This window comes from Chenopodium album, chromosome 27 (assembly GCF_948465745.1).
Source record: "Chenopodium album chromosome 27, dcCheAlbu1.1, whole genome shotgun sequence".
Lineage (NCBI taxonomy): Eukaryota > Viridiplantae > Streptophyta > Magnoliopsida > Caryophyllales > Amaranthaceae > Chenopodium > Chenopodium album.
Genome location: NC_137860.1, coordinates 12,599,756 through 12,612,478, shown reverse-complemented (window position 1 = coordinate 12,612,478; position 12,723 = coordinate 12,599,756). Strand labels below are relative to the sequence as shown.

Here is a 12,723-nt window from a genome sequence, read left to right as displayed (position 1 = left end):
ATTAAGCCACAATAACCATTGTTGCCTCATTGCCCCACGACCACTGTTGTCTCGCTGCCGACGCTATCACCGCTGCCACATAAGCACCATCATCTCGCCACCACCGCTGCCATAACAATTGCAATTTGTTTGTAATTGCTTCGAATAGGCTTGCAATTTGCTTATTGAGTTGATTGCTTGTGATTTAGGATCATTAATTGCTTTTTTAGTTTTTTGAAACAAAGGATCATCAATTGCTTTATTATGATTGATACCATGGAAATCTCTTCACACTCTTTATTTTTTACGAGTATAAAATTTTTACATGGAATCGAAACTCAAAACATTGAATTAACTTGCAATGGTCTATAACAAAAAAGAAAAAAAGAAAGTAAACACAAAAAAAGAATAAAATGACGTCACTTGGGGAGGGGGGTGTAGGTAGCAGAAGCTACACCGGGGTGTAGTGTAAAATTTTCACACAAGATTTTTTGACCGAAGGTAGTATTATTTTTGACAATTGTCAAAAAATATTTGTTGGTAGGCCATCATATTTCGTATAGTATTATAATTAAAATATATGGAAGCTGAGGACCCATGTTGAAAACCGACGTCCCAACATCCCCCACCTTCACTGAGTCACTGACACACATACGTCTCCCTTCATATCTTGATTTGGTTTTGTTCTGCCGTTTTAGTGAGAGCGAGCTTGCGTTTGGTACACATTACATTGTGTTCCTTATTTGGTCAAGTGTTAGATCAAATTCCAACCCCCATTTTGATTACTTGCTCTCACCTCAAATCCAATTGCTTTTGACCACTTTCTCTTTTTTGGTTTTTTCAATAATTAATTCACCTAATTTCGGCAAATTTGTTTGCAATTTTTTGAACAGAAAGCTTCCCTAAATCCCTCAATTTTTCTGGATCAATTTCATTTGTAATTTGAGCTTTAAAAGGCAATTTGGGATCTGGGTTTTTCAGAAATTGGATTTTCACAAAGATACGATCACCCAAATCACTACTACTCTCATCAAGTTCTTTGATTTGTTTATTTTAATTGAGGTTTCTTACCAGATTTTGCATGTCCAGCAAGTCAAAATCATATTGTTCTACAAGAAAGATGTTTGCAACTAATGGATGGTTTTATCCAATAGTTGGTATGGCAACATTAGTTGCTTTCATTTACATGTCATTTGGTGGTGAATTTAACATTAGAATTAGTGTGATTAAGGAACCAAATTATAGTTTTGTTGAGAGGGTTGGAAATCAGTTTATGTTGGATGGAAAACCCTTTTATGTTAATGGTTGGAACTCTTATTGGTTAATGGACCATGCTGTTGATGGCTTCAGTAGGCCAAGAGTGAAAGAAATGCTTCAAGCTGGATCTAAAATGGGTCTAACTGTTTGTCGAACTTGGGCTTTTAATGATGGTACCTATCATGCTCTCCAGCTTTCTCCTGGTGTCTTTGATGAGCAAGTTTTTCAGGTATATAACTCGATTTTTAGAGTTTTGATGTTTGTGTGCCCGACAGTCATTTTGGGATTATTGTGAATGAGCTTGTTCTGATGTTTTCTTATTGTGCTAGATTTTGGATATATGATCTCAAATTGTAAAGGTTGTCATAATTAAGGATGTTTGTAACATTAATTCATAGATGTGCTTGTTAATCATTACTATTGAACCAAATGGGAATCAATCTTAATCATGTGATTTGTAATATTTATGACGTTTTATAATTATGAGGGTTGAAAAGCAATGGTAAACAATAGATAAAAAGGAAATCATTGTGTCTATATTTCTATTACTTTGAAGCATCATTAGACCGTTGTATATTAAAAAAAATTGCTGTTTAGTGAATCTTGACTGGATTTTTGATAATTAATTTCTATTGTAGGCTTTGGATTATGTGATTGCCGAAGCACGAAAAAGTGGAGTAAGACTGATTTTAAGCTTAGTTAACAATTTGAAAGCATATGGTGGAAAAACACAATATGTGAAGTGGGCTTGGCAAGAGGGCATTGGGATTAGCTCTTCCAACGATTCTTTCTTTTACGATCCATCTATTCAGACGTATTTCAAGAATTATATCAAGGTATTATCTCTCTGTTTTTTTTTTTCCTTGAGTAGCCTGTGGATCTGTTTTCCATTGTTGTTTTCAATGGATCTGTTTTCCATTGTTATTTCAATGACAAATGAAATCGATTAGAGTTTTTGGTATCAGTCAACCAGGGTTGTTATGAAAAAAATTAAATCAAAAGGTCTTATACTATGTGCGATCTTCTGCAATGGTTTGGTTGAACAAGCTGTTTATTTAAGGTGAAATAATCTCTAGATAAGAAGCACTAGAGACTCCTTGTGAGGTTTCTATGAAGGATCAGGTGAGATAGAGAAACAAGAGAGTGTGGGAATAAGTTATAAAGCCGACTAGTGTTATATTGACACGGGTTGCTTTTGATTTGCTTGACTATGCATATAACCTCATATAAGCTAGCAATTGTGTTGTCAATTTGCCAAGTTTTTGAAATGCTAATATTTGTTCATTTAAATTAATTTAAATCTTTTTTAATAGCAATGTCAACCTATGTTACATTGACACGGGTACGGGTATCCGATATTGGTACGTATCCGAGTGTCGGATACGCCATTCTCAAAAATTTAGGACACGGGGACACCGTCTTAACATTGGACTCGGGTACGGATACGGCAATAATTTTGTCCATAATATATCAAAAATTATATAGGTGGTTTTTATTGATAGATTTTTATATCTAGGTGAGTGGATTGCTAAAAAAAAGTAAACAAAATAAAAAGCCCAAGTTGTTTATTTAAAAAAAGCCCAAGTTGTTGATAGAGAAACATAGGTTTAAGGCCTTTTAAGCTTTTTACCAATTAAAACAAAACCCTAGCCGCCACCCTTAAGCACATATATTAAAAAAAAAAATGTTACTGCTAGGTAAATCAGGAGAGAGGAGGGAGAAAAAAAGTCAAAAACTTCAGAAATTAAATAAGTAAATACACGTGAAAGAAGAAAGAGAGAGAAAACTGCATTGAGAAAACTCGTAATCGTGTTCATCTTCGAAATTGTTTGAGAACCGTCTTCATCTTCTTCAAAGCTTCAACTCCTTCAATGGCCGCCGTACCCGAGAACAAAATGGAGTATCCGGAACGGATTTCATACCCGGATCGGTGTCGCGTCGTATCGACCCGGGTATGCCGGCCAAAATGCCGTGTCCAGGTAACATAGATGTCAACTCTTACTATACATAAAAAAAGGTTGACTCAAGTTGACAAGAATTTTAATATAAATGTCAAGCTTGAGCTTTTGCCGAACTTGACTTTTGTTTTTTTACCTGTCATAAATAAAAAGAAATTTTTTTACCTATTAACAGTGGAGGTAAACCTAACGGCTCAAATCACATTGCATGAGGTACTTTGTATCATCAACATGCAAATTTTGAGTAAAGATCTTCAGGTCAAAATTTTTTATCACCACTTGTCCAAATTGGGATTGAGAGTGATTTAGGCATGTATAATATTATAACCTATATTAATGATTCCATATCATTTACTAATAACTTAGGTTACAATTTACTCATATGGGTAGAATCAGTAAAATAACCATGGTTCCCCTAATCAATTTGCTAGCAGGGAACAACTATGAATTGGGCCCAGCATTCTGCATTCTTGGGGGATAAATCCCTGCTCCCATCTGCTTGTACCTTTGATATGGAACTGTTCTTGATGTGTGAATCTCTGATTCCCTTTATTGATGTATGGGAGGGTATTTAACTTTGAGGGAGGCTATATATTATAAAAATTATTATAGTTATGGGCCAACATGAAGTGTCGTGTCCATGTTGACTATCAAGAAATGATGTGGACACCTCAGATGATATCAAATAGAATAATAAGAAGAAAGGACTTTCTTTTATGTAATTACATATTCACGTATAAACTACGTTAATGGCTTGCTGATTTTAATGGGCTAAGCAACATGGTGTTGTAGTCTGGTAAGCTTTATGATAAATATATTTTTTTTAACAAATTGAATAATCACGAGTGTATTGATTTGTCTGCACCTTCTTTGAGCAGGAGAAGCAAGTTGTAAGATCAGGAAAATCCAAATGCATTATAACCTAGAGCTGGGTTTGATTTAATGTGGACATTTTCTGCTGGAATTCATTTCCAGACAAACTAGTCTTCATAGTATTGGGATTTCATGGCTTGGAAATTTAGAATGGATCGTTCTTCTATGTTCAGTAAATAATTGCAAGGTCTAGGGAGAAAGTAGTAAAATCTGAGTGGAAAAGTTTTGCATCATTTTAGAAAGAAATACAATCTTCCTTTAACAGATACTTAGGGTTTTTTTTTTTTTTTTTTTTTTCGCCTTCAATTTTTCATATTGTGTGTTTTGGTTTAGTACACTTTCCTTCATTTTCATAAACACCACTTGTTTCACTCTCTTTCCTTCATTTTCATAAACACCACTTGTTTCACTCTCTTTCCTTCATTTTCATACACACTCCATTGTTTTCCTCTCTATCTTACCCTCCTTGGTCACTGTTGGCTTCCATTGCTTTCCTGTCTATCACCCTCCTTAGTTATTGTTGACTAAACATCAACAACAATGCCTTGATTCAAAAATTATTTGAGGCGGCTAATATGAATCATCATGAGAAGTTGTCCACCAAAATAATGTAAAAAAAGAAATTCTGAAAAGAAAAGTGAAACGTTGAAAGTGGACGAAAAACAGGAAACAACATAATGAGCAAAAAAAACACAGGGGCAGTGTAAATAGAAACCCCAATCAATCAATCAATCAATCAATCAAAGCCTTAATCCCAAAAGTGGGGTCGGCTAACATGAACCAAATTTGATTATTCCGTGTAGTCATCAACATAAATCTTTCTCCTCCATCCCTTACGATCCAAAACTTCATCCTCACGTAAATCCATGCACTTCATATCCTTCCTCACTCCTTCCAACCAAGTCATCTTTGGTCTCCCTCTTCCTCGTTTAATCCCTCCATGGTCCCACTCTTCCACTCTTCGCACCGGTGCACCCTCGGGTCTCCGTCTTACATGTCCAAACCAACGCAGACGATTTTCCCTTAGTTTATCTACAATGCCCGCCACACCTACTTTCTTGCGAATAACCTCATTTCTGATTCTATCTCTTAAAGTGTTTCCACACATCCACCTTAACATGCGCATTTCCGTAACCTCCATCTTTTTAATATGCTCTTTCTTAGAAGCCCAACATTCTGTACCATAGAGCAACACTGGTCGTATGGCAGTCCTGTAGAATTTTCCCTTCAACTTTAAGGGAATGCTGCGGTCGCATAACACTCCCGTGGCCGCTCTCCATTTAAGCCACCCTGACTTAATCCTGTGGGTCACGTCTTGATCAATGTCACCATTCTTCTGGATGATCGACCCTAGGTACTTAAAACATTCACTCATGGTCAAATCCTTTCCATCCAAACTCACCACTTCATTGCGTGTCCCCCTCTGAGTGCCAAAACGACATACCAAATATTCAGTCTTACTCCGACTTAGCTTAAACCCTCTAGATTCCAACCTTTGCCTCCATTGCTCCAACTTGACATTAACCCCATCCTTAGTCTCATCCACCAAAACGATATCATCTGCGAACAGCATACACCATGGAACCTCATCTTGAATTGGTCTAGTTAATTCATCTAGAACCGTTGCAAAAAGAAAAGGGCTTAATGCAGACCCTTGATGCAATCCGATTGTAATAGGGAAATCTTTTGTCAACCCTCCGCATGTCCTCACATTTGTTGACACATCCCGATACATATCCTTAACTAGGTCTACATACCTTCGTGGGATACCTTTCTTCAACATTGCCCACCAAAGTATCTCTCTTGGCACCTTGTCATATGCCTTCTCTAAATCAATAAAGACCATATGAAGATCTTTCTTCTTTACCCTATAAAACTCCATCATTTGTCTTATCAAATGGATTGCCTCCATAGTAGATCTCCCAGGCATAAAACCAAATTGGTTATCTGAAATGCTTGTGCATGCCCTCAACCTTTGTTCAATCACCCTTTCCCACAACTTCATAGTATGGCTCATAAGCTTAATTCCTCGATAGTTAGAACAATCTTGAGCGTCTCCTTTGTTTTTATAAACCGGGACCAAGGTGCTCTTCCTCCAATCTTGTGGGATCCTTGTAGCCGTCCATATCTTGTTGAAAAGGTTTGTTAACCAATCAATACCAATCTTACCCAAACACCTCCACACCTCTATCGGTACCCCATCAGGGCCAACCGCCTTCTTAGGTTTCATCTTCCTCAGTGCAATCTCCACCTCTACTCTCCTAATCCTTCGCACATACTCCATGTTGATTTCTTCATCACTCATAGAGGTATCTCCTATCACAACTCCATTACTTCCATTAAATAATTCATCGAAGTACCCCTTCCACCTGTCCTTGATGCCCTCCTCTTGCACTAGGACCATTTGGTTCTTATCTTTGACACACTTCACCATGCCAATATCCTTCCTTGCCTCTTGTCTTCTCTTTGCCATCTTATAAATGATCCTTTCTCCCTCCTTGGAATCAAGCTTTTCATAAACCTCCTGATATGCCTTTTCTTTTGCTTGGCGAACAGCTGCCTTTGCCTTGCTCTTAGCCTCCTTATACGCTGCAAAGGTTTCATCACTCCTACATTTTCCTAAGGCTTGATAGCATTCCCTTTTTTGCTTAATTACTGCTTTCACCTCTTCATTCCACCACGAAGTATCTCTCTGTACCGAAGTTCTTCCCCTTACTTCCCCTAAGACCTCTTTGGCCACTCTTAGGAAACAGTTCTTCATTCGTAACCAAGTCATGTCCGGATCCACCTCTCCATCCCAATCCGCTTCTTCAATTACCTTTTCTGTAAAAACCTTAGCTTTTGCATCCCTTAGGGTCCACCATCTTATCCTTGGTTCTTCTTGTCTAACTTTTTTCTTCGCCTTCTCTTTCAGACGAATAGTCATTACCAATAGCCGGTGTTGGGTGACCACACTCTCCCCTGGGATAACCTTACAGTTTATGCAACTTTGTCTATCTAAATGTCCATCAATCATCTATGAACGTACTATAAATAGGATTAAAAGATGTTCCTTGAAAGCAAATGGCACTAGAGATGTTGATTGTTATTTAAAATATTTATTCTCAGTTTTTGATGCCTTAAAAGTTTTTTGATGTTGCTCAAAACCACATGAGACAATATCAGAATTTAATGGGTTAAACTTTAGTTGCCATTGTAACTTTTGGATATTCTAAATGTCTTATTGAAAAACTTACATCCTTAAATATCCAGGCATTATTTGATAGTTATAATTTGACATGAGAGATAGGTTTTCAAATATGAACCATAATAATTTTATCAATAAAGTTAGCTACTTATTGATAAACTTATTTCTGCAAATAGATTAACAAATATAAATTAATCTCATGCAATTAAGGCTTGTTGTAAGTCTTGCAAAAGTTGTAATCATGTAAATGCATTATGGTTGTGTCAAGTAAGTCAGCTTGTCTAGGTTGGAGGGAGGAACTAAAAATGGAGGAAAGTTAGGCATTTATAAATGCATAACAAGGGGTGTTCATGTAATTATACATATGTACAAACGAATGCATATTCTGGTATCATTGGATGATCAAATGCTACCACTGAATATACAGTGATATTATATATACACATAATGGTATTATATATGCATTCAGTTGTACAAAATTTATGCATAAATAGTACCACTGAGGATTCAATGGTACAATATAAACTTTTAGTGGAACAATCAACATGTGGTCCCCCATCACGTGATACAATCCGACCAAAAAATAGGTAGGGTCCACCTACAGACCTCTCTCTTCCTATCTCTCTCCTCTTTTCTCTCTTTCATGTGTTTTAAAAATATTTTAATCAATGTTATGCATTTACAAATGCCTAACTTTCCTCCCTTTAAAATTTCTCAGGTTGGAGGAGACTCTTAATGATATTTTAGATTTAGCAATAGTACAGTATTCCTGGTCCGTTGGACCTGTACATTGCTCTTTGTATGAAGATTAATACCACATTGTGGATAACTTTAGTAATTGCTTTTATTTTTATTTTTCTTCTTAGGCATGAGTGAAGGGTAGAAAGTTTCCAATTATATCTTTCTCCAAATCTTTCTTGTTAATTATTTGGAGAGCTTTGTAATGACGAAGGACCGGAACTTTGATGCAGTTTGGTATTGATTGATTCAATTCAAAAAAAATAGACACTGCATGCTACCTTTACTGATTTACTTCGTGTGTAGTTTCCTTTCATCAATCTTAGTTCATTTATGGGCAGTTGATAATTAAATGATTAATATGACATTTGTGCAATCATTTTTTGTTTTAAACTTTTCCAGACAGTGCTTACAAGAAAGAATACAATTAACGGGATTGAATACCGCGATGATCCTATGATTTTTGCTTGGGAATTAATCAATGAACCACGTTGCATGTCTGATCCGACAGGTGACACTCTTCAAGTGAGTTCTGTAGTCTCCTTACATCTGTGTTTTTCCTGATTAGAATTGTTCTTTAACGACCTGTTTTGTAGTTAGTAATAATTAGTAGTAATGACAATTCATTAATGAGCAAGTTTGTGAAGATAATTTCATGCCAATACCTATGTTAATGTTAGTCCCTCCACAAATACCTCTTTTTTTCGTCAAAAATTTTCATTGCCATTTATTAACATTTAAAGGTGGTATACTGTGGTAATGAAAATTTATGGATAAGCTGGAAGTTGAGTTTCATTTACACAATAATGAGTTGTTTTCTTTGCAAAAGCACATACAAATTCATTAGCATTCCCACTATTATGACCGCTTATCAAACGTGCCATGAGTATATTTGGTTGCATTAGACTCTGGCTGTATCTAAGCAAAGTTACTATTTTTAACATTTTTTTTGGCGTAATAAATTAATTTGATCATGGCAGGATTGGATCAAGGAAATGTCCGAATTTATAAAGGCAATTGATGAGAAGCATCTGGTTACCGTAGGCCTTGAGGGATTTTATGGTCCAAAGAGTGCTAAGTCATCTTTAAACCCCTCAGAATGGGAAGCCACTATTGGAACTGATTTCATACGCAACAATGATTTACCAACAATTGATTTTGCTTCTGTTCATATGTATCCTGATCAATGGTGAGCAGTTTCTCTTGCTGACAAACTTTTAACTTTATATGGAAAATATAGCAAGCAGCAGTTGCTTTAGGAATCTTCAATATTCCTTGAGTATCCAAGTTAAAGCAGAAAGTCTAGTATCAATGTATCATTCTGCTGTTGCATCTTGCATTATATATCTCTATATTTAATCTATCCCTATTGTCAACATTCAATCCATTTTGAATGGTACATCTATAATGAAATAAACTAATCCTTTTTCCTTTCTTAGGCTATTAGTGGATAATCTTGAAGAAAAATTGGTGTTCGTCAGGAAGTGGGTGTCATCTCACATCGATGATGGTGATAAACAACTTAAGAAGCCTGTAATATTGACTGAATTTGGGCTGTCAAGTCAAAACAAGGACTTTGATCCTTCACACCGAGATAGGTTGTTCAAACTTGTTTTTGATATCATATACAAGTCTGCAAAAAAGAATGGGTCTGGTTCTGGTTCACTTATTTGGCAGCTCTTCGTAGATGGAATGGACGATTTTCATGATGATTTCGGGTTGATCCCATGGAAAAAAAAATCTACTTATGACTTGATAGCTGGGCAGTCGTGCAGGTTGGCTTTGTTGCATCAACGTTCGAACTTGCAAGGAAGTTTGAGAGATCTGTGTCGGCGATCGTGAATTCTATACAACTGCAAGAGAAATCGTAATTTTCTTACTACCATTTTAGTTTCAGGGAGTATGTTCATTTTTTTATGTTGCATTAAGCTATGCAGATGACCTTTTTATCGGTAGAGAATTGTGCTGTCTATATTCTCGAATTCATGTAGACGAAAAAGATAAAACTATAGACTGCAGACGGATTCACACTACTTGTCAAACTGCCAATGCTCAAAATGGCTATATACTCGCAGATGATGCCGGCGGCCATTGTGAACAAGAATCATCTATGACATCCTTGCAAGTTTGAAGGTGAGAAATATGGACGAGGGCAGTTTGGAGGCAAGATATCACCATGTATATTGTCAATGAGCAGAAACTCGTTTTGCCTAGTAGTTTTTGAAATGTTTTGATTCCCTTTTATTTTATTACCCCATAATTTTCATTTTTCTCTTTTTTTATTTATTTATTTTTTTACAACTTTACCCTACAACGTTGTTTAAGAAGGCTTTTAGATTTCTTTACGCAAAGTTGATTTGTCACGAAGAAAGGATTTGTGAACAACTTGGATGTGTCAGTGGCCTCGGTGCAGTTTGTATAAATGTAATATGCAGTACTTATTTTAATTTGTGTTTGTATACCCTGACTATGGGTCTGTTTTGATTTACTGAACTGAACTGATTGGAGCTGAACTGTACTGAACTAATTGGAGCTGAACTGAATTGAACAAATATCATTATTGTTGTTGTTGTTGTTGTTGTTGGTACGTAATAGCATACTTCTCTAATTTTCGTAACGAAGAAAAGGAGAAAGAAGGACAACCATAGCCAGTAGCCTTGCAACGTGCCCCATACTTGTCCAGTTTTCGCTGAGCTGTCGCCGACACAACACGACTAGAAACGAAGTCAGAAAAACTCGATTGCGTTAAAGGTGAAGACCTCGTCAAGTCAACACATACAACCCTTTATCACAGGAATAAAGCAACACATCTGTTGGTCGAAGAGCCCCTTCATTAGTCAACCCAACGTTAACCTCCTTTCAAGCAGAAATCCCAAACCGAAAACAAATATCAACAAGGTGTCATGAATAACGTTGTGCTGGTGCTTAATACCCATCATCCCAGCAGACACTGCAGGATCCCCATAAATATCTCCATAAAAAACCCTTGAGCAAACAGTAGGGGTGTTCAGATCTGGGTTAAACATTATCATTATCATTATTATCATTATCATAACGTTAAACAAACGTTAAATATCATTATTTGACAAGTTTAATGGGCTGGCTTGGATTGGCAAAAATGCCCCCCCACTCATTAATACCACCAAGCCCAATCAACACCTTTTAATACAAAAATTTGATCGTTCATTTCGCTGACTATTTCCCCTGTTCTTTTTCTTCTGAGTAACCCTAATTGACACTAGAGTGAAGCACGATCCTTGAAGATTTAGCGGCTCTTTTCCAAAGGTTAGTTCTTACTTGTGAATTTTGGCTATTTTGGTTTAAATTGTTGGGTTTAAGGTAATGTATGCATCTTTGTGTAATTTGTTGGATTTTGTGTACAAGTTGCAAGTGTTGTTGGATTTAGCACTAAATTATGCTCAATTTCCATATGATCATGTTTGCTTGCTAATTTTTTTTTTTTTTTTTTTTTTTTTTTTTTTTTTATCTTGTCAGATATTAGAATACATTTGAGTGTGAAATTGTGTTTGTGATTGAATGACACAATGTTACTTCTGATTTTGCAAAGTAATGTGATGTTTTGGTGTGGCTAAATTAAGTAATTTTATTCTTATGTTGCAGAATGTAAGAGAAGGTTTTGTTTCGATTTAAGTATAAAGTGAATACTATTGACATTAAAGTGGACCCTGATGAATGTAACTTAATGGATTTAATCATAGAATTTAAAAATAACTTACAATAAAAGGGAGTAGTTATAATGAACCCTATTTTTGCTTAGATAGGGATGGTGTCTTTCGAACAAGTGTATTATTCTGATAAAGGGTTTGAAATTTTTAGAAAGCTAATTATTCAGTGAGGTCAAGTGATCAGAATGCCTAGTTAGAGGCCGCTTTCGATCAGTGATATTAATATGTAATTAATATTACAACTTAATCATGACTGAGCCCTTCGGGTCATACCCAAGCAACTGACGATCTGACATGACACATTAATCCGGAAGGAATTAATGAGTCGCTCGAGTATTGTGAACTAAGACATCGGAAATCGAGTTAGGAGCGTCGAGACCGAGCGTCGCAAAACGAGTCGAATTAATAAAAGACGAGACGGTGAAAATCCAATAATTAATCAGCAATTACCAAAATACCCCTAATATCGGAATTCCCTAAGAAAACCGAATGATCGGGGCAAATGGTGCTAGCATGCGCATCGCACCAAGGCAATGGTGCTAGGTGCGCATGGCTAGCTAGATGCTGTTGCATCGCTAGCAATGTTAGCAGCACTAGCAACGCACAAGCAGCAGCAGCCCACATTCCAAACTGCCCTCCTCTAGATCATTGGGCCGCATGTAAGGATCAAACCGGGCCCAGTTTAGTATTTTGGCCATAACTTCCTCAATATTAATCAGAATTGGGCTTATAATATATTGTTGGAAAGCTCTTTGGGAGCCCCATCCAACTACACTATTATTGAACCCTTATCATGGACCAAACTAAACTGGATTGGCTATTTTCATAAAATAGAGTTGGTTTTCGAAAACAGGAGGAAAGATTTTAATAAAAACTAACCGAAACACAATGACTTTTCACACTTTCACTTCATTCGAGATATGGTTCGACGCGAAAGGTATTCATCACCGGGTTTGGTTTTGGGGAGACACAATTGGGTATCTACAGAAGCCCCCACTTTGTCTGAGTTCGGAGAAACTTAGGTTTCGAAAACAAAAATCAAAGT

General features: G+C 36.5%; 1 protein-coding gene across 2 annotated transcripts; it reads left to right on the top strand.

Moving 5' to 3' along the window:
* Positions 1–591: 591 nt before the first annotated feature.
* LOC145619464 (mannan endo-1,4-beta-mannosidase 2-like) lies at positions 592–10,451 on the top strand. 2 transcript variants are annotated; one of them, XM_081674158.1, is made up of 6 exons: positions 592–1,465; positions 1,875–2,072; positions 8,395–8,517; positions 8,973–9,181; positions 9,432–9,859; positions 10,068–10,451. In XM_081674158.1, exons 1-5 carry the CDS (start codon positions 1,061–1,063, stop codon positions 9,832–9,834), a joined length of 1,338 nt encoding a protein of 445 aa, XP_081530284.1. In that variant the 5' UTR covers positions 592–1,060; the 3' UTR covers positions 9,835–9,859; positions 10,068–10,451. The 2 variants fall into 2 exon arrangements, with proteins under 2 accessions (XP_081530284.1, XP_081530283.1); XM_081674157.1 differs by having other exon boundaries at positions 593–1,465; positions 9,432–10,451.
* The last annotated feature ends 2,272 nt before the right edge of the window (positions 10,452–12,723 follow it).